Below are 23,547 nucleotides of genomic sequence, written 5' to 3'. Positions count from 1 at the left end.
TCTGAATTTGAGATATTTAATAAAATGAAACAAATTACAAAAATCGTTCTAGTTACTTTTCGGCACACTTTTCAGACGCTAATTCGACAGAGCTGAGATCATTTTTAATAACTTTGTCTTCTATATCTAAACAACAATCTTCAGTATTAACTTTCATGTGATCATTGTCTGCGACATTTGATTTCAGACGTAATCTCCTCGCTATTAAGTATGCTGTTAATTGTATTAACGCGAGTCCCAATCCCGGCAGAAGCCAAGCATCTGGAAACGTTGAGACAGTTCTGCTGTATAGCAGGGAGTATAGCGGCGACGATAATGTCTGTATTGCAGATTGGAGGGCTCCCATAACGCTGTATATTTTACCTGTTGAAACGAAATTTAGATATCAAAAAACTTAATCGAAATATTTTATTATGACAACTCCTCTACATTATTCTTTTGATATGTAAATGGTTTTTAAATATCTATAAGCGACTCGTAAAGTTTTAGATATTTATCACGTTTCCTTTGATTTTGTTTTTTATAATTACAGCTATCATTTGGTTTAATTATCTTCTATAAAATGCTCGATAGTGTCGCATGATAGTTTGCGCCTGAAATAGAAAGGACAGTGGCATCATCCTGTACTTCCAGCACAGAAATATCCTGCACATTATTTAAAATTAGCAAAGAGTTAATAAGTTAATTAGTAGCCAGCCACTCCGGAAATATTGAAAGTAGAAGTTTTTTTAGCATTTTACCACAATTTGTGTTAAATATATTTATAAATATATATGATACTGTGAATGCTAGTACTTATCTTGAGACGTAAGTTCAAAGTCTCAATTTTATTGTAATATGTCACCCTCCCTATATTATATCAGAACGCGTGACTGCCTCACGGTAAAAATAGATAGTATGTGGGTAATCTCTAACACATAAGAGCTCACAGCTTTACGACAGCTAATTTAAAAGAATACAACAATAAATTATCGTAGATATATTATACGACACGTTATTATTTAAGTAAATATTCCTTTTTTGACGCAAATGCTTCGGAATCATTGTTTATTTTCTAATTTTATTCCATGAGCTGTTAAAAAATTCCAACTAAACAATTTGAAAGTAATAAATTGACTATTTATAAATGATATCTGATAACGAATTTTGATAAGCGAAAATTTACAATTTAGATACGAAGATTAAATTAATAGCTTAGAATTTGAGATAAGAATAAGTATGAGGTAATAATGTATTTGGTTTTATTTATTTATTTAATTATTTTTTCCAACAAACTGATCCTGATAATTCGGAGATAACTCGCTAAAAGTATACTCTTGGTATTTGATAAATGTCACCACAATTATAGGTACAAATATTATATAAATAGTTGACAACATCATCAATAAACAAAAACACGTATAAAAATATATATTAATTATTACTACTATATTTCTATGACTGAGATTAGTTTAAAGCCATTCAATGATTGCCATCATTATTTAAGTGTATCTGATTGCAACACATCAAATTTTATTTTATTTGTTAATTCAGAAAGTATTATTATCAATAACTTGATTTACGACGACATTGCACGATGTCATTGTACATGTTCAATGTGACAATGGAAAAACCGACTGCAAAATACAAATCGAACGATAAGGAACTATTTGTCTTGACAATCTTATTTCACAATAGAAGATATATCTCTGATACAGTTTTGAAATTGCGGAATCTGTATTTGTTGATTGCAAAAAAATTTTTTTTTATCATTTCATGAATTTTTTCAACTGGATGCTTAGATCAGAAGTATCGGTTACTGCTTACATAATGACATAAGTTATTTACGTAAAGCTAACTCACCTTGTTCAGTTGGTAAAATTTGCTTATTCAGTAGCGGCCTCTGGACGACCTGAGATCCTTGAGATATTATCCCGAGCAAAGGAACTGAAAACAAGACAATATGATTTTCTAATGGTGGCCTGGTCTTGAAATGGTAAGATACTTACGTAGTATGCAGTACCGCTAGTACATTTAAGCTCGGGAAATAGACGAACTTTTGCGCTTATACATAGATGGCGAAAAATACATGAAATTTAAAACCGCTTTTTTTCTTAATCTCCTTATAGCTTCTATTTGGTTGACTTGTATAGAAGCGTATAAGATTCGTAAATGTTTATTTATTAATCTATTAAGATAAAAATCAATGTTTGTATGTACTGATTAGTTTCCAATGCGTTCCTAAGCTATTCATTCTAATGGAAATTATTATTATTATTATTATTTTATTGCTTAGATGGGTGGACGAGTTCACAGCCTACCCGGTGTTAAGTGGTTACTGGAGCCCATAGACATCCACAACGTAAACGCGCCACCCACCTTTTAGTCGTGGTGGCCTAAAGGCTAAGACGTCCGGTGCATTCGTATCGAGGGATGCACCGGTGTTCGAATCCCGCAGGCGGGTATCAATTTTTCTAATGAAATACGTACTTAACAAATGTTCACGATTGACTTCCACAGTGAAGGAATAACATCGTGTAATAAAAATCAAACCCGCAAAATTATAATTTGCGTAATTACTGGTGGTAGGACCTCTTGTGAGTCCGCATGGGTAGGTACCACCGCCCCGCCTATTTCTGCCGTGAAGCAGTAATGCGTTTCGGTTTGAAGGGTGGGGCAGCCGTTGTGACAATACTGAGACCTTAGAACTATATCTCAAGATGTGTGGCGCATTTACGTTGTAGATGTCTATGGGCTCCAGTAACCACTTAACACCAGGTGGGCTCTGAGCTCGTCCACACACCTAAGCAATAAATAAAAAAAAAGATATAAGTTCTAAGGTCTCATGTATAGTTACAGCAACTACCCCACCCTTCAAACCGAAACGCATTACTGCTTCACAGCAGAAATAGGCAGGGTGGTGGTACCCACCCGCGCGGACTCACAAGAGGTCCTACCACCAGTAATAAATTTATTAAAATAATTAATGCAGAAGTTGTTGATGTGCAATATATTAATGTAATATAAGTGTATCGTGTCTAGTTTCAATAAATCGTTGTTATATTGTCACAGCGAAGCATGATCGAATTTCATTACCATGTATCTAATAAATACAAAATACTAAACACAAAACAAAGGGATTACTTTTTATCATATTTTCATCACTTAATAGTGCAATATTTCAGTAGAATAATTTTCAGCGGTTCTCCGAGCTATCGTGAGCTTTTTGAATTTCTGACACCCATATATAGAACAAATATATTTCGATAATAGCATTTTCTTTAAAGAATAGATCACAACTCTGTTGGCTGTAGTAAATTTTATATTTATAAGACACATGGAAATAATAAGCACGTTTTTAATTTAAGTGCAATCAACTGGTGGTATCACTGGTGGTAAGACCTCTTCGGAGTCCGCACGGATAGGTACCACCACCCCGCCTATTTCCGCCGTGAAGCAGTAATGCGTTTCGGTTGGAAGGGTGGGGGTAGCCGTTGTAACTATACTGAGACCTTAGAACTTATATCTCGAGGTGGGTGGCGCATTTACGTTGTAGATGTCTATGGGCTCTAGTAACCACTTAACACCAGGTGGGCTGTGAGCTCGTTCATCCATCAAAGCAATAAAAAATAAATAAATAAAAACTGGTGATAGACCGGTCTCTTATGAGCCCTCACTGGTAGGACGTACTACCACCCTGTCTATTTCTGCAGTGAAACAGTACTTAATTCATTTCTGTTTGAAGGGTAAGGCAGCCGTTTTACTACAAAACTGAGACTTAGAACTCATTTCACAAGTTAGGTGGTGACTTTTACGTTGATGTCTATGAGCTCCAGTAACCATTTAATACCAAGTGGGTCGTGAGCTCTTCTTCCCGTCTAAGCAATAAAAAAAATACATAGTCAAACCTGATTTAGAGTGATTGCCAGATCCCATAGAGATCACAAGAATTCAAGTCTCAATTGAATAGTCCATATAACGACTGTCCCACCCTTTAAATTCATTTATTTAATTAATTCATTTAATTCCAATTTCGAAAATATTTTAATGATTCATTATTTAGTAAAATGTCATCAAACGGATTATGAATAATGTTGGTTGTTTTTAATCTTGTTTATCGTATCGTGTCCGAGAATTAGTCAAGTTTTTCTTCATATTTGTTAGCGTATTGCACAATGCACACAGCAAGTGATATGGGGAAGGACTTGTCGTGGTCTTTTGGCTAAAGAGTAGCTTTCGCTTATCGTATCACGACAGTTATTATCACAGAAAAACATCAAATATAATAATACCTTTTTTATATTTGTATCTTATAAGGGAAGAGGAACTACACAACCGATCATTAAGAAATTTTCCTTACGAATTCTATGTTCACGATTGACTTCCACAGTGAAGGAATAACATCGTTTAATAAAAATCAAACCCCCAAAATTATAATTTTTGTAATTACTGGAAGGACGTCTTGTGCTACTTACTACCCGTACGGACGGACGTGCGGGTAAGTAGCACCGCTCCGCCTATTTCTGCCGTGAAGCAGTAATGCGTTTCGGTTTGAAGGGTGGGGCAGCCGTTGTATTGCTAAAACTTTTTTTTTTACCTATGCTGATAGCCTTGAGAGGTTATTTCAGCTTACCCTGGCGTGTGTAGGTGAGCTCACGGGGCTCAAACCGGAGAGTTGCTAACACTGACCCTAGCAAGAGCAGTGCTTCGCAGAATCTACCACCGGATCAGAAACGTGACCCACTGAGAAGATCTGGCGAGAAACTCAGTGGGCTGTGTCTATGGGTTAGTTCGCTCGTTGAGCCCTTCGTCGCAAGCGACGGGTTCGACGAGGTTGGTGACCGGTGCTTGTGGTGCCTAAAAGCACCGTTAATGGATCAGGAGGATCCGTAATGACGTGCTTTGGGTGACGTCGACGGTTTACCATTTGGTCTACTGGGTCTGGTATGTAGTTTCCAGCGGCTACGATGAGAGAGGGTTCTCATGTCGTGCCGCCTTCTCAAAATGGCGCAGCGATGCCGACTGTAGATACTTACTAACTGAGTCGAACTCCAGGTCATCGTGGAGATCCACGTTCCTCAGGAACCATGGTGCTTCGACGGCTATTCTGCAGAATCGGGTGTTAAAACTGAGACCTTAGAACTCATATCTCAAGGTGGGTGGCAACATTTACGTTGTAGATGTCTATGGGCTCCGGTAACCATTTAACACCAGGTAGGCTGTGGGCTCGTCCACCTATCTCAGCAATAAAAAAAAAAAAAGAAAAAAAGTACGAAAGGTAATTGATCTGCGAAGACCATGAAATAGATCATTAATAAAGTTTTGAGCAAAAAAGCGAGCTGCAGAAAAGTTTCTCACTGTACAGTCTTCAGCAGACCACACTGGAGGGTCATGTCACCAAAATAAAGAAGGGTAAGCTGTGAGAGTAGTTGGTGAAATTTGAGATATGTTTTATTGCAGCTGGTATTCCCGTGCCTGTCATGCTAATTCTCAACAGAGAATAAAATTAGTACGAGATCTTCCAATGACTCCATACTGTCCCCTTATGGCACGATGGAGTTTTGTTAAGGGTTTCATACTTTTTTTATTTGACTAATTATCTCACCAAATTATATGCCAAATACTAGTTTAAGTTATAAGTAGCCTAAATGTTCTATTTCCTTTTAACTCATAAAAATATATTGATATATAATCAATTTATTATTTCCTTTAAAGTTATCGCTATGCCACCCCTACTTCCCCTATATTTCTTTATCTAAAATATGATGTTGTTTTATTACATATTTATTTGTCTTTTAATAATTATTCCTTAATTCTGTATCAAAGTCTGTTCGGAGCCTATAACTAACCAATAAACTTTGACGTCAAACCGACAGCCCTGGATTTTTACGAATTTTTTTTGTGAACAAAGATACCTAAATTTTCAGTATACGCAGATGCTCGTGAAATTTAAGTACTTCGATTGAGACATGCACCGAAGTAGGTAATTTGGATTTAGTGCTAAGGCAACCGCTTGTAAAATTGTTAGACAAATGCAACAACAAAAATATGCGCTGATCCCGAATTTCCTACTAACTGCACAGTTAGTAAGAAATGCGAGAGTATAAATAAACAACTAGACTAAATTGCATAGTACGGCTCTCACATAGGACGAAACGCTTCTATTCTATCAGCCCACAGACGTCCACTCCTGGACATAGGTCTCCACCAAGACGAAACACTTAGGATGGAAATTGTTCGTTTCAACGGCTCTTCAATTGTGAATAGCGTTGAAATTGGACCGGTTGCACGTAATATTTCGATGTCCGCTCCATGTTTCATTCACATATTTCATTCACAGTCACCCTAAAATTTAAAATTTTATCTATTTTCATAGAAAATAAGCGGCGATTTGAAATTTACTGGTGGTAGGACCTCTTGTATGTCCACGCGGGTAGGTGCCACCAACCTTTTTTTTTTTAACTCTGGGGAATCCGTTTACGGATACCCGGTCGAGGGGGGTAAGAAACCGGGTTATGTCGAACTCCGGCGCCTCCAGCGAAGAACAGGGAGAAGAAGAAGACAGGGGTCCTCCTCCTCTTCTTCCAATTCCTGCCGGGAGACTACGCCTTGAGAAAGGCGCACGAGGCACTGCACGGCGTCAGCCACGCAAGAGCTACCCCGCAAAACTGACTACCGACTAAACCCCATCGAGCCCCACCACTCCGACTCCACGAAACCCACGGTACCGCACCGCCGAAGGCTCGCCGTCGCGGCGTCGCCGGGAAGGTGCCACCACCCTGCCTATTTCTGTCGTAAAGCAGTGATGCGATTCGTCTTGAAGGGTAGGGCAGCCGTTGTAGATGTCTATCGACTCCGGTAACCACTTAGCACCAGGTGGGCCGTGAGCGCGTCTACCCATCTATGTAATAAAAAATAAAAGAATATATATACTAACGCATAAATACGCAGTAAGTGTAAGTGGTGGCAATGAGACCAGATGTAGATAATATGTTTGACAGGCAGCTGAAGACTCCTACCATCTCGTCCGACAGTTTCAAGCGTCGCTTCAGCAGACTCAATATTAATAATGTACCTGGAAAAAGAGCCTTTTTAATTCCGAGATAACATTTCAAATTAAAGCGGAACGAAAATTTTATCTCAACCAATCAGATATTAGATTTGTCTTAATATGGTCGATAGAGTGATGTTTATAGTTTTTATACCTTTTTAGTTTTTTTTAGTACAGCGAACGGTATTGTTTGTTAAACTATTATTACTAGTGGCCCCGCAGTAGTCGAAATTCGACTATAATTAATTGAAATTATAAATTTAAACATTATTATGGTTCTATTGTCAAACACTATTATAATTCGATAATATAATCACAGTTCGCCAAAACTGCACTATAGAACAATAATATTAAAGACAAACAATATTATTATATTTTCAATTCGACCACAGACTAAACAATAATAAAAGTTTCCCAATTGACAGTAAACAAAGAGTATATTTTTATGTATGTGTTGTGTCAAATACATGGTAGGGTGTGTAATGTTTTTTTTATTGATATAAGGTATCTCTAATGCATAATTAAAAAAAAAATTAGCATTGTACACTTCTTCTCTATATTCTCTATAAGTGTGAAAAATTTCATACTCCTCCGTCCGCGCAATTTTCGTAAAAAGGGATACAAAGTTTTTGCTTCACGTATTAATATATAGATATATTTCGTAAGATAATTGAATTCTATTTACCAAAGTTCAAACTCTGGTAATGCCGGTACAATCGATACTCGAAACGGCTTGAATATGTAAATTTATTTGAACGCAACAAACAGTGTTCCAAGTTTTCAAAGCTTGTGTTCATTCCGACATCAATAATGCCTTATTTCTTTATTTCTACCGTTCGCTTGATACCACGGTCCATGTATATTATTAAAAGCACTCACCAATGAAACTGATGATGTTCTTATAAGCCAAAAACGAGCTTGATACCACAACCCATGTAACTATATTATTAAAAGCACTCACCAAAGAAACTGATGATGTTCTTATATGCCAAAAACGAGCCAAACATTATGTCGTCCCAATGAAATTTGTACCTATAGTACATGTAGGCGATTAGCACCTCAGCTAAAATGAAACGTAATGTTTATTGTCGTATAATCGTATACTAGACCAGGGTAGAAGCCTTTAAAAATAATAAAAAGTGGAAAAAAAAATTGTAGGATAAAACCCATTAGAAAAGGAGAAGAATATTAGAAAAATTAAAGGAAAAATAATTTATGGGCGATCTGAGGTCGGGAAGGGGATGGGGGTGAGTTTATAAGGGTAAAAAACGGGTTTTCTCGATTTCCGGTAAAACTAAAAGTCCTATAGAAAAAAGTCAAATGGCAAAGTTGTAGGTAATAAAAAGATCTAAAACTTTTGTATTTACACTTTTTTCACATAACCTTTTTTATCCTTAAAAACTCACCCCCATCCCCCTTCCCGACCTCAGATCGCCCGTAAATTATTTTTCCTTTCATTTTTATAATATTCCCCTCCTTTTCTAATGGGTTTCATCCTACTATTATTATTTTTGGTTTTAAAATTATCATCCCTGGTCTATACTGTGTTATGAGCCATTTAAGACGGAATGCCTAATTCGATACGAATATACCAGACGTCTGAACACAGCAACGACCAGAGAATTTTACACGATTAGTTCTTGCCGTGGCTTTGCTCTCTTGGGTATCTTATGGTAGTTTTGGGACAACACCACAAATCCGACCCTACAGGAACTTACTATTTTGTTTCAAAATCAATCTTGCATTCCAGTTTGAAGGACAAAATCAAGTCATAATCAAATTCGATCTTCGACTTCATTTTTAGTCGGTAGCCAAATTTACGTTATGTCATTAGCTCCAGTAACCACTTAATACTATATAAGGCAGGCCCTAAGCTCGTCTAAAACTTTAAACAATAATTTTTTTTTTGTTCTTTTGTTACAATTCCCTACGACGTTCGTTATCCCTTCCCCGTGAAGTTAGTTCGTGACTGCATATATTTGTTAGCTATTTTAATATAAAAACATCTCAATAGGCTTTCTGGCAGAGGAAGAGACTGTAGTTCAAAGAGACTGTAGGCAGCGGCTTGGCTCTGCCCCTGGCATTGCTGAAGTCCATGGGCGACGGTAACCACTCACCATCAGGTGGGCCGTATGCTCGTCTGCCTACAAGGGCAATAAAAAAAAATCGGAATCCTTGAAAACCAAACATACGATTGCTATTGGTAGAAATAGATAAGACGATAGCACCAACATACGTATTCATCATTTACCTTCCACCATTATGAATGCAAAACTAAGGTAAAACGAAATTGCTATTACAATCAGAAATTATTTTTCTAGCAGAACATAATTGGACGAATTATTTTTTTTTTTAATTGCGTAGATGCGTGGACGATCTCACAACCCACCTGGTGTTAAGTGGTTACTGGAGCCCATAGACATCTACGACGTAAATGCGCCACCCACCTTGAGATATAAGTTCTAAGGTCTCAGTATAGTTACAAAGGCTACCCCACCCTTCAAACCGAAACGCATTACTGCTTCACGGCAGAAATAGGCGGGGTGGTGGTACCTACCCGTGCGGACTCACAAGAGGTCCTACCACCAGTAATTATTACGCAAATTATAATTTTGCGGGTTTGATTTTTATTACACGATGTTATTCCTTCACCGTGGAAGTCAATCGTGAACACTTGTTAAGTACGTATTTCAATAGAAAAATTGGTACCCGCCTGCGGGATTCGAACACCGGTGCATCGCTCGATACGAATGCACCGGACGTCTTATCCTTTAGGCCACGACGACTTCAACTTAGATGTCACTATGACACACTTGTTGATTGTCAAAATACAAATAACGATGTTAACTCTACCACCGGTTCCAAAAAAAGCCACAGTCCTGAGAAGAACCGGCGAAACAAACTCAGCGGGCTTTTTTTTTTTTGTTTGTTCTCAAATTTTTTTCAATTTCTTCAATTTCAATTTTTTCTCAAACAAGACGTTTTGTACCTGATAGTAGAACTCTATCTCCGAGAGACACAAGCAACATGAGTAATATTATTTTCCTTTTGTGTCCTTCCCGGCTCTTTATTAAGCTTTTGAACGCCTTCAATGGTAGCTTCCAATTAAACACCGACACTCGGTTTTCGGTGTTAACATTCACATCTTGCATTACGAATTGCACGTATAGAAGAGATGAAATCTGAAATAAACAAAGGTATTACGAGTTATATGATGCTTACAGCATATGGAAGGAACACCCGATATGAAATTAAAACTAGTTTTTCAATTTAATCTCACGTTCATTATTTGAATTTTGCAAGTAATCCGTTCGAATACAGAATCTGGAAATCGAACTTTGACCCCGTGGTAACCGTAGGGTAGTAGGGGTAGTAGGGTAGTAATCAATAATCGAAAATTATAATTAAATTTAATCTAGAACATTATAAGTATTTTTGTTATTGTCGTCACAGTTTTGTACGTTTATAAAAACTAGTGGTCCCGCAGTAGTCGAAATTCAACTATAATTAATTGAAATTATAAGTGTGAACATTATTCTAGTTATATTGTCAAAGACTACTTCTAGAATCACAGATTTCGCCAAGACTACACTATAGACAAATAATATTAAAGATAAACAATATTAACCTATTTTCAATTTGACCACAGACTTTAAGCATTATCTAAAGTTTGACAATAAACAAAGAGTATATATACATATGTGTGTGTGTCAAATAGATGGCAATGTGTATAATGTTTTCTTTATTGATATAATCTTAATCGTATCTTTTATGCATTATTTTTAAAAAATATTAGCATTGTGCACTCCTTCTCTATATCACTACATAGTATAAAACAAAGTCGCTTTCTCTGTCCCTATATCCCTATGTATGCTTAAATCTTTAAAACTACGCAACGGATTTTGATGCGGTTTTTTTAATAGATAGAGTGATTGAAGAGTAAGGTTTATATGTATAATTAGCTGACCCGTCCGCTTCGCTGGGCATTTAAAATTAACATTATTATTTCTAACCCCCACAAAGATTCTAATCATTAACGCCCCACACTGGTGTAGGGAGTCCAACACTCATATAAATATTAGCCTATCCATTAAGTACATGTATTTTCTACATGGATTCGAAGTTTTAAGTCAATCGGATGCATGGTTCGGTAGTTATAACGGAACATCCGTAAAAACCACTGTAGATTTATATATTAGTATAGATAACATCCATTAAATAGTGGAGAAATCAATAATAAATTAGTTTCCGAGGGCGGGTCGCTAGTTCTCTATAAGTGTAGGAAATTTCATACTCCTCCGTCCGTGCAATTTTCGTAAAAAGGGGTACAAAGTTTTTGCTTCACGTATTAATATATAGATAAACTAGCGACCCGCCCTCGCTTCGCTTCGGAAACATTAAAACACACATGAAACCAAAAAAATATTTTTTTTTTTTAAAAGTAGCCTATGTTCATCAGGGACAATGTCGGCTTCTAATGGAAAAATAATTTTTCAAATCGGTCCAGTAGTTTCGGAGCCTATTCGAAACAAACAAACAAACAAATCTTTCCTCTTTATAATATTATTAAGTATAGATATAGATATAGATTACAAATTTATTTATATTTATATGTATATATACAGTTACATATCTAAATCATTCAAATAAAAAAAAATCGTGAATATGTTTGAATTTAAGGTTTAAAATTTTCAAAATTTTATATTTAAATGTGTAGTTTCAATTGCACGTATACTAATTACTAAACGCCCTAAACACTTTCCTTAATATTAGAAACCAGTTGAATTCCACAAGAACTATTAGATAATCTAAGTCTAGTATTTAATTGGGTTCTGGCGAGTCGTAATCATATTTTTATCCGTAAGCACGAAAATTAAATTAAAGTATTAAAAAAACTTCGTTAATCGTTTTTTTTTTTATTGCTTATATAGGTGGACGAGCTCACAGCCCACTTGATGTTAAGTGGTTACTGGAGCCCATAGACATTAACGACGTAAATGCGCCACCCACCTTGAGATATCAGTTCTAAGGTCTCAGTATAGTTTCAACGGCTACCCCGCCCTTCAAACCGAAACGCATTACTGCTTCACGGCAGAAATAGGCAGGGTGGTGGTGCCTACCCGCGCGGACTCACAAGAGGTCCTACCACCAGTAACGAATGGAATCGAATGAAAATAATTAACGCTGTATTAAACCGTAAAAGTAGTTTAATTATTATCCACTGTGATGATTGCGGTTTGCATTCCACTGTAAAAGAAAACTCCATGGGAATCGTTAGACATCAATGAGAATCTTTTTTATAAATCTATATAATAATACGTGAAGCAAAAACTTTGTATCCCTTTTTACGAAAATTGCGCGGACGGAGGAGCATGAAATTTTCCACACTTATAGAGAATATAGAGAAGAAGTGCACAATGCTAATATTTTTTTTAAATAATGCATAAAAGATACATTAAATCAATAATATTAGAATGGCCTCGAGCAGGGAGAGATGGCGCGACATCGTGAGACGCATCAAGTCTGCCCCTTCCAACACTACATGACGATCATGACCACTCTGTCAAGAGTGACACGACTGAGAAGAAGAAGAAAATCAATAAAGAAAACATTACACACACTACATATAGTAACCGGCAAACTTCTTGAGCAAATGACCTTGACTGCGCAGAACCGAATTTTAGATCACTTTGGTGGTGAGGGTGAGGCGCGACGGCAGGGGAAATCGTATCGAGCGCGTTATTGGTAGATCAGTCGAACCTTGCGTCCCGCACCGCGCCCTCTTTCCGCTTGCTCCCAAAAGTACGCTTGCGTACAGTAAAAAGTCTATCGTTATTAATTATTAAGTTATTTGTTATAATTGCTTGTTGACTTTGTTGCCATTGCTATATGTTGAGTGTTTGTTGATTTTTTATAAAAAATACACTATGCCGCTAAAACTGGTGTAGTATTCAAAAGAAAGGGTAGAAAAATTGTGTACGACGTATATTGCTTCATTATAAAACAGGGGAAGAATTATATGGAAAAAGTAAAACAGACTTTGGAAGCAAGAAAAACATCAGTGAGTACTGTTAGGTGCATTATTAACGAAGCTAAAGGCTCTGGCTTGCTCGCCGTGTTTCGGACTCCGGGTAAGAAAAGATCAGGGAAGAAGAAAGCTACCGGAATGGATAGTTTCGGTCAATCTGTAATAAAAAGATGTAATCATAATAACTACATAACAAGCAGCGAAACTCCGTATCGTAGAAAGGCTTCGAAAAATTTAAAGAAGATATAAATTTTAATGGCTCGGAATGAAGCTTACGACGAATTATGAAAGAGCTAGACTTCAGATGCAAAACAGAAAGTAATCGGAAGCTGGTAATTGAAAAAAGTAACATTCGATTACTACGAATCGAATATCTTCAAAAAATAATTAATTATAGACAAAAAAGAAGACCGAACCGACTGAGTTGTAAACTACACCGATGAGCCCTATGTCGACTCATCACGATCACTCGGGTGATGAAAACAGTGATGATGATGATGGTCAAGATTATGATAACGAAAAAAAAAATTACAAATACCAGCTTCGCTTCAACTGAATAAAGACCTGGCAACAGCTCTAGTTTTGACTTAATAGAAGGAATATCTATTTTACCCCAAGATTAAATTATTACAATTATTAACCTATATTTTTTGTTGATGTTCTAATAAATATATAAATAAATACATAATATGTTGATTTTAATAATTTAATAGCATTATGACGTAAGTAAATAATGTTTTTGCACGTGAGTGTACCATGCGCGAACTTACCCCCACTACGTCGACAAATGCTCAAGAAGTTTGCCGGCTATTATACCATGTATTTGAACGCACACACGCATGCATACTATTTATTGTCAAACTTTCGTTCATGACGTTTGTTGTCAAATTGCGATTAAATATTGTTTGCCTTTGTTAAATTTTTTATAGTGTAGTCTTGGCGAAATTTGTGATTATAGAAGTATAAAATACAATCATAATAGTGTACAAATTTACAATTCCAATTAATTATAGTCGAATTTCGACTACTGCGGGACCACTAGTACTTGTTATTACTCTGTGTGCTGTATATCCTACCCAAGTATCTTTGGTCTAATAGATAAGAACATCGGTATATTAGTATCGAGCCAAGCGACTATGATTCGAATCTCTAAGGTGGGTTTTGGACAATATGCCCAAATATAGTAAGTACTTGTTCACGTGCGATTTCTACAGTGAGAAAAAAAAGATGATGTAGTAATCAATAGTTCATATTTTACATTGTAGCACTTATTGTGTATTAATAACGCTAAGTAACATCATACTGAATAAGTTATGTTGCTTGCTTTTTGAAATGCAGGTTGAGATAGACGTTATACAGGGTGTCCCATAAACGGTATATTAAATCTAAAACTGTTTAATTTTGGTATATTAAGATAATCGATCCGACGAAAGAAACAGGCTGCCAAGTAAATAGTGAAACTATGAATGATGAATATAATACGTGAAGCAGTAATGCGTTTCGGTTTGAGGCAGCCGTTGTAACTATACTTGAGACCTTAGAACTTATATCTCAAGGTGGGTGGCGTATTTACGTTGTGGATGTCTGTGGGCTCCAGTAACCACTTAACACCAGGTGGGCTGTGAGCTCGTCCACACATCTAAGCAATAAAAAAAAAAAAAAGAAAGAAGACTATTTGAACATAGCGAATAAACTACGAGTATTATTCTAACGCCCTTGAATAATGTTTTATGTAAGGTACTGTAACATGATTTGTAGTAAAAAAGCCTGGCCACATATAAAAATATGTTTTTTTCTTTTCTCACGGCCCACCTGATGTTGAATGGTTACCGGAGTCCATAGACCTCTACAACGTAGATGCCACCTACTTCGAGATATGAGTTTTAAGGTCTCACTTTTAACACTACAGCTTCTACCCAGCCCTTCAAACCTTCAAATTACTGCTTCACGGCAGAATAGGCAGGGTGGTGGTACCTACTCGTGCGGACTCGCAAGACGTCCTACCACCAGTAATTACGCAAATTATAATTTTGCTGGTTTTATTTTTATTACACGATGTTATTTCTTCACCGTGGAAGTCAATCGTGAACATTTGTTAAGTACGTATTTCATTAGAAAAATTGGTACTTGAAACAGTTGAAGCAATTAATGAATCAGATTTGTATGAAGCGACTACTTACGATTTAGATTTTTTTTATTTTGTTTAACGTGATTTACATTGATGACACTATAGTTATAGTATAGTTATAGATGATTTATAGTTGTAGCTTAATTTACCCATTGTGGGACACCCTATATAATAAAATTTGATTTTTTTATTACTGGGTTTGTTAACTATTGCGACATAGGTTAAGCATTGGGCTTGAAATGGCTGATGGGATGTATATTATAGACAATAAAACGTAAAATAAAATAAATCATATGTGTAATGAAATAGAATACCTGCAATAATAAAACAAGAGGAAACACACCGTAGAATCCGAGGTGCGTGTATAGAAGAGGACCACTGACAGCTCCCGCCACCTGTGCTATTTGAATAGCAGCGCGATGTGTCCCCATTGTACGAGTCACATCTCGACCTGTTGCATGACACACCTGTAACATTACACACCGCCAAAAATTATATAAATACTGCTTTTGTAACCGATATAAAAATGTTTGGTAAGTTTTTTTGAAGTCGTCGTGGCCTAAAGGTTAGGACGTCCGGTGCATTCGTACATAGCGATGCAACGGTGTTCGAATCCCGCAGCCGGGTACCAATTTTTCTAATGAAATACGTACTTAACAATTGTTCACGATTGACTTCCACGGTGAAGGAATAACATCGTGTAATAAAAATCAAACCGGCAAAATTATAATTTGCGTAATTACTGGTGGTAGGACCTCTTGTGAGTCCGCACGGGTAGGTACCATCGCCCCGCCTATTTCTGCCGTGAAGCAGTAATGCATTTTGGTTTGACGGGTGGGGCAGCCGTTGTAACTATACTGAGACCTTAGAACTTATATCTCAAGGTGTGTGGCGCATTTACGTTGTAGATGTCTATGGGTTCCAGTAACCACTTAACACCGGGTGGGCTATGAGCTCGTCCATACATCTAGGCAATAAAAATAAATAAATAAATCTTTCAAAACGAGAAAAAAATCTGCATAAATAAATACTAATGTTACATAATACAGCATTACAAAATTACGTCATAATGTTTGCCGGTTCTGAAAGCGTCGAACTAAAAGACGTATGTAATACTTGAGTTTTGGCTTGTAGGATTTTTATTGCTTTGACTGGTGACCGGGTGGACATAGTGTCGAGTGGGTACCGGAGCCTATGGCGTACTCGATCCTGCGGATCGACTGGTAAACAGTCAACGTTGCCCTAAACAGGTCATTTTGGATCCTCCCGATCCACTATTATTGCTTTTAGGTATCTCAAGCACCGGTCACCGTTCTCGTCGAACCCGTCGCTTACGACGAAGGGTTTTGCTAGTCAATTTACCCACAGACAAAGCCCACTGAGTTTCTCGCCGGATCTTCTCAGTGGGTCGCGTTTCATCAAAATAGCTCTTCTTATTTTGATAATATCCTGAAAAGCACCCCACGCTTTTTTTTTAATAAAATATTTTTTTCCTACAATATTTTTGTAATTCAAATTTATTATTTATTTTCTATTTTTTAGTTGGATTTTCTATAAAAGCGTATTTTTTTTAGTTTTACTTAAATACATATTATTTATTTGATATTAATATCTAATTTTTTATTATGCCACACGAATTTTCTGTCGTAAACTATCCTTTTATGCAATGCATCTATCTACACCCGTACAAAATAATATGAATGTTTTCACATCTGCTAGCCTTCCTGCGATGGTTCATTCTTTTTTACTGTTTTATTATGTAAAATGATCCATTGGTCGTGGTAGTCAGTCGCGAACACGAGTCAAGTATATATTACGTACTTCTTTAGAACATTTGGTACCTACCAGCTTATACCAGCATATGCCACGTACATTTGGTAAGTATTTGAATAGTTGTGAGTCAAGTATGCTCTCAAATTTTCGTGATTTGGAAAACTAATGTCTATGAAGAATGTTAATAGGAATTATTGAGGTGCCTTTGATATGTTTTGAGATAGTAGGTAATGGAGAAATATACATTCGTCAACCAGTATTTGAGATCCATGTATCATGTATGTATGATGTATGTAGAATTACTCGATTTATGCTTTGTATTACTCTATTTTATAAAGACCTTGATAAAAAGAGATATTGGTAAATGAGATAAAATGTATTATGTAATATTATTTTCGTCACCTTAAAGTGTTAGTAATTTGGGTAATTCGCCTGAAGTTACAACGAGACGACACGCGTAAATTCCTGAATTGTAACTAAAATAGAATGGACGGTGGAGCTCGGATTAAGAATCTACACGCTTTTTCTGTAAAAATGCATCGCAAAGATGTAGGTACACTCATTGAATATTCTGTTTTGTTCAAATTAATGTCATTAACGACATTATCAGTGCAAAACTGTTTCTATTGTAAGATGATTAAATTATATACATATTATTATTTGTTTTGTGTTATTTGTTTCACCGGTTACGTGGTTTAGATAAATCTATCATAAAACTTTATAATTAAAGTACTTACATCTCCTAGATAACTAAAAGCGGCGGCCAATAGTAGTCCAAAGTTACCACCTAATGCAATTGGTATTTGTACTGCGTACAAAACTAGAACAGTCGAAGCGCCAGGGAATATCAACATAATTATCACAGCTGATGTCGTTACACACATTCCAATTAAAGGCATGATGAGCAGAGGCTTCCGTCTCCCACTACAGTCACTCCATGGACCCACGAAGAGAAGGATTATAGTTGAAAGTAAACATCCTATAAAACTCCGACTGATGTTGACGCTTGAAACTACGATTTGGCTTGCGGCCTGGAAAGGCAAAATTAAAAGGACTAAAGAGCACAGCAATTGAATTAAAAAAAAATAGTCTCTCTCTCTCTCTCTCTCTTTCAGTCATAATTCTTGGGTGTATCTTAAATTTTACTATTTTTCTTCTATCTATATAAAAAGGTCTATATAAAAAAGTTAATGTAAGTAACCCGGTCCCGTAGTGAATCTTTTTAGTGGGTCGCGCTTCCGATCTGCAGATCCGGTGCTATATTCAGCGAAGCACTGCCCTTGCTAGGGCAGATGTTAGCTAAATCTCTCAGGCTGAGCCCCGTGACCTCACATACAGTTTTGAAGCTAGTATCTCTACTACCCTTGTACCCCTTGAGGCTACCAGCAGTAGGCAGGCAAAAATAATAATGAAAGGTATTGTCAACTAATTCTCCAAAGAGATTTACTGTGAATTTCTACTATGAAATTGTTACCTCAGCTTTTCTGAATTCTTCACCTACTCCGCGATCGCAGATGTCTGCTGTATAATTCAAATCGACGGTGCAAGCTGTTCGAAGGTAAAAGTTCTGAAGTGAAGTCTGTCCAAGATTTATTGCCATCATAGACCCAACTAGGGCGGGCTCTAATAGTAGACGCCATTTGTGCGGAGTTCTTTCGTGACAGCAACGATCGCTGCCACCAGTTTCTGCTGGACTATAAAGTTATATCAATAAACTAAGTGACTATTAAGAACGCCGTCTCTCTAACACTTTTATTTTTATTACTAACAATAATCGTCTTGTATTGTGTGCTGCCGATACTGTGCACACGATAACATGAATCGAAAACCAAAAGAGAGATATAGTAAACACTGTACCTATAATCCGTGTTAGGATGATTAAAATGAAGATAATTTGAACATTGATTCATCATCATGACTTTAAGTTTATTCCTACTTTACAGTAGGTACAATATTTCATTCATGAATTGTCCGGCGAAATTGTAACTGTAGTCTCGAAGATTTTCGAACACCAAGCACTAACATAGTCATAGCAAAATAAATTCCGCAATGCATCTTTACAATCTTGTTTGTTTAGTTTTGTAGTTAAAATTAAACTCACAGCCGAGAGATATAATGGTTAGGTTTTTTTAAATATACTGTTGCTTATGACGAGAATTAAATTGAAATTTACATCTCTTAACCTCCTATCTATTCATTTTAGTAACATTATTTTTGAATACTATTCGAAAATTTCTCCTATTATATGATTTTAAATTATTCATAAAAAATATTTAAATCAAAACTCGAAAATCGTAGCTTATGACATAGATAATACACATAAATGGTTTATAATACTGACAAATATTTAAATTATTTGCGAAAAAAAACACAAAGATATTGTGGTGGTAGATTTATATTTTAGAAGGTATATATTATTATCATTATTTAGACGATTGAACGAGCTCACGGCTTCGTTGGCATTAAGTGGTTACAGGTTAGGCCACTAACCTTGGGACATGAGGTCTAAATCTCAATGGTGCATTAACACGGCTATCTCATCGGTCAAACTGGACAAATGACTGCATTTAGCTTATCCGGGATTACAATATGCCCCAGTTAAATTTACTTTAATATGATTTCATTATTTGTTTATTTAGTCTTTATTAGTCTGTATTCTGAGAGGAAACGGAAATTTCAATAAAAAATGTAACCGGTACTTCATCTAAGATGTAGTGTTTCGTGTGTTCATGATATCTGAAAGAAACTGAATAGTTTCTTTTTTTTGACGTCTACTTAAGGTTTAATGTACCATGGGCTCGTGTATTTAATGTGCAATTGTCACTGAACTGAATATATTTTTTATGGTTCTGTGGCCATGGGGCTAATTTTGTGCAAAATGTATTTGTCCATTCTCAAACACACACAGTAAGATTATTCATATACTAAGCCGTTAATCACATTTCTATATTATGGTTTTTGTTATTTTCAAATTATACATATCATACACGAAGTCTTGTAAACTATCGTATCTAAAAGATTTCGGCATTTGGGATGGTATCAAAATGATATGAAATGGATAAACTCCGTTGAGTATTATTATAAGCGATGTTTTTTTTATCGTAAAATAGGTTCATATTACACGGTAATTTTGAAAAAAAGGTATGATTTACTTGAGCTTAAATCAGAAAATTTACCTTTTAAGCCGCAGTGACTTCTAAATTTCTAAAGATTGGTACTCCGATTCTTCTTAGTGCTATATTGATATATGAATATTAGGGAAATACTTATATTTGTTTCTTACAATTCCCCCAAGATTCTAGATTCATTATGATGGAAACAATACCCATCTAAAATAGTTTTAGTTTATACAAACCTTAATTTATCCAGCTCGTGGATATCGGCCATACTCTCAGTCATCTTTGTATTCTATATTCTTTAATCCTTAACCTGTATGTCACGAACGCGTTTAATTTATCACAAAACATATAAGAGAGCTCACATCACAGTCTATATGAGTCGAAGCGTCTGGCTCCTAGCGTACAACGTACACTAATATTGATGATAAGATAATTTTGTATGCAGAATGGAAACAAACTACTCGTAAGTTCCGAATGATAACTTTATGAACCGATGCATTAAACTGAATACGAAGAATAATTGATTCGTCGGCGCGTTGATACTAGCGACTGGCAGGGAGACCCGCTATTACGTTCGGTTGATACGATTACAGCAATTGGAGTTGACGCACTTGCTGATAGTAGCAATTGGTGTGCAGAAATCGTACATATCCGATAGCTACATTAAATTTTAGTTTTAATCGAAAAGTTGGAAAATTCGCAAAGGTTTTGTTACTTAGGTGGGTGGACGAGCTCATGAGCACACCTGGTGTTAAGTGGTTACCGGAGCCCATAGACATCTATAATGCCGCCACCTACCTTGAGATATCAGTTCTTAGATCTCAGTTTTTACAGTACAACGGTTGCCCCACCCTTCAAACCGAAACGCATTAACGCAGTGGGGATACCTACCCGTGCTGACTCACCAGACGACCTACCTCCAGAACTTTTTTGTAATAAAAAAAATAATTGCATTTGAAGCAGTCTAGATATAAACTAAAGCTGAAAACTGTTAATATTAACTAATAATAAACCGGATGTAATAAAGAAATATTGCATTGAAATCCTGCATTTACGGTATTCAAAATTCATTTTGAAGCGTCGATACCTTAATATTAAGCTCAATCACGGGCTCAAGTCCTAGTTTCAATCCTAACTAGTTTCAATTCCGTACGGATATTAAGTTGGTTTTATCTATTATTGCCACCAAGCTATCGCGTTTTCCGATTTAAATTAGGATGATAAGATTAATCTAGTGCAATTGGGACATCAACCTCATTTCTCAAAATAGGGAGAAATCCATGATGTTGCATACGGTGAATTCTTCAACTGCTTCAAGTTAGAATAAAAGGGTACGTATAGTTGGTTTTATAATATATAAAAATAACATTAGATTTAATTCAGCTTATATCAATGTGCAAGGGATAAAGAGGATATAATATAACACAAGAAATAGTTACACAGGATTCATTTTTGAGAATTGCTAAAAAATGGACACATTTATACGATACAGATTTATTAAGCTTTGAAAAGTAAAAAGTCCCTTACTGAAGTAATGGCCCATAAAGCAACGATGCCTGATAATGAGAACCTCTAGAAACTGATAATATAATTAAATCAATGAAATTGTAGCGGTTACCTTATTGAGTAGTATCGTCTATATCATTACGATCGATCCGATATACAAGTTTATAATCCACTCATATCATTTCCTTAGTCGTTAAACTTGTGCTCTACGTGATAGAGATCACATACGCAATATTTTTGTAGTAAATATCTATTTATTAAGTGTTCAATTATACAGTCCAAAAGATAAGTCCAATTAAATGTAGAATTGAAAAATAGCCTTGATGCGTTTTAGACGAACATTTAAAGTGAGATGCTAGCTTGTCATATATAATGTAGTATCTATTGCATGACAAAAGGCATTAGTTTACGATCTGCGAAAATCGATTTCACGCTACGTATTGTATGAAAGAAAAACTTTAGTGATTAATTAATGAACAAGACAGTTCTCGGTTCGCTGTCAACGAACGACATTGTTTAACATTCATTGGGTTTTATGTAGCACTATATACTAGATACGGCTCTGCAATAATTTCACGGCCGAAGCATACGGAGCCAGCTTTAAAATAAAACAGTTGAGAATCTAGCTCTGAGCTCGGCACGCGCGGTTACGTTGCGCTCATTACGTGTGCAATTAACACTAGGTAATCCGGGAACCAAACCTGAGATACACGTTCTGTTGTAATTTTTTCGAATAGATATGCGACTAGTGCATGACTTGAAGCTATTGAAATATATTACTTAGGTGCCATAAACTTATTTTTAGTTTTTTAATTCATCAATTTGTAATGTAAATAAATTTAGGTCAATTTAATAGCATCTCTTGGACTGATCAGCTTATTATGTGATTAACACTACTCGGAAGACACACATCGCTCTGTGAAGTGTTGTTTTGCCATGACTCACTTCTCCAAACTATTGTAATCTTTAAATTGCAAATTACGCCGCATAAGTAACGCGATGTAATTTCAGAAAACTTAATTAAATAAACAAAAAAGTTTAGAATTAAGTTTAGTTTAGAAGTTATTGAATAATTGAAAAAAATTGCAACGTATTCATTGCAATCAAAGTGCACACGTCCCTCAAAAGACATTTTATATTTTAGTTAAGCGGCTGATTGGTTTTAACATTGTATTTGCTCCGTCTCGATGCGAAATTAACGAATTCTCGTTAACTTTATTTAATGCTATCTGTTTCGGTTAAACAAGTTCATAGTCTAGCTACGTTACAGGCGGAAATGTTTATTTGAAGCAAAATGTGTTCTAGTGAGTGAAAAATTACGAAACATTTTCGTTTGAAAGTGGATTACGTTCAATGTCTTACAAAACGTCCTTAATCAGTCAGTCGGCTCCAAATATTCGCGGTTACAGTCAATTACCTGGCTGGAAAACTTTACACCTGATTTTATGATCCAGGAAAATAGTGAAGTGTCGTGAATTTGAGGTGTTATTCCCGTCGAGTTCGTTTTGAAGCTTGGAATAAAATGGTTTGTAAATTCTATAATTGTACTTTTCTCTTGAATTTAGAATTTTTTTTCGAATAGTGAATTTATATCCGTAAATTTTAAGCATTTGCATTTTATGTCCAAAATTTGTTTAGTTATGTACTTACTTATGTTTTGTTTGAAAATGTTGTTTTATTATTTTGATTATTTTAGTAAATGTGTTTAGTGTTCAGTTTTTATTTAATTAAGTTTTTGTTATGTAAAGCAGTTCAACATTACAATTTCGAACCCGAAGATGTTTATATGACGTGTTCAGGCATTAACATTGAATGGTGCGTGGATGTTAGAGTCCTAATGTGGTAGCTTGTTGGCCTTGGATAGTTAGCTCCTCGGTATATCGCTTCTCAGATATATGACGACAATTTTATGTGCCTACACAAAGGGCGCTACTGTACCTCATGATGATGAATAGTCTGGCGA

At 35.9% G+C, this 23,547-nt stretch overlaps 2 protein-coding genes across 2 annotated transcripts in view; one reads left to right on the top strand and one right to left on the bottom strand.

Annotated features, from left to right (window-relative positions):
• On the bottom strand, nt 1-20,879 carry LOC114250826 (lysosomal proton-coupled steroid conjugate and bile acid symporter SLC46A3). The gene is made up of 9 exons (XM_028184864.2): nt 20,315-20,879; nt 18,434-18,653; nt 17,697-17,990; nt 15,501-15,653; nt 10,020-10,212; nt 7,992-8,093; nt 6,917-7,054; nt 1,843-1,926; nt 1-363 (listed from the first exon to the last, which is right to left on the bottom strand). The coding sequence occupies exons 1-9, from the start codon at nt 20,356-20,358 to the stop codon at nt 53-55; spliced, it is 1,539 nt and encodes a 512-aa protein (XP_028040665.2). The 5' UTR covers nt 20,359-20,879; the 3' UTR covers nt 1-52.
• A 1,909-nt stretch (nt 20,880-22,788) lies between these two features.
• Nucleotides 22,789-23,547, top strand: part of LOC114239565 (uncharacterized) — a 97,248-nt gene continuing 96,489 nt past the window's right edge. Inside the window, exon 1 of the mRNA XM_089728294.1 lies at nt 22,789-23,109. The gene's annotated coding sequence lies outside the window, so the exon portion shown is untranslated. The remainder of the gene's footprint in view (nt 23,110-23,547) is intronic.

This window comes from Bombyx mandarina, chromosome 06 (assembly GCF_030267445.1).
Source record: "Bombyx mandarina strain Sakado chromosome 06, ASM3026744v2".
NCBI lineage: Eukaryota > Metazoa > Arthropoda > Insecta > Lepidoptera > Bombycidae > Bombyx > Bombyx mandarina.
This window is presented reverse-complemented; position numbering and strand designations above follow the sequence as displayed.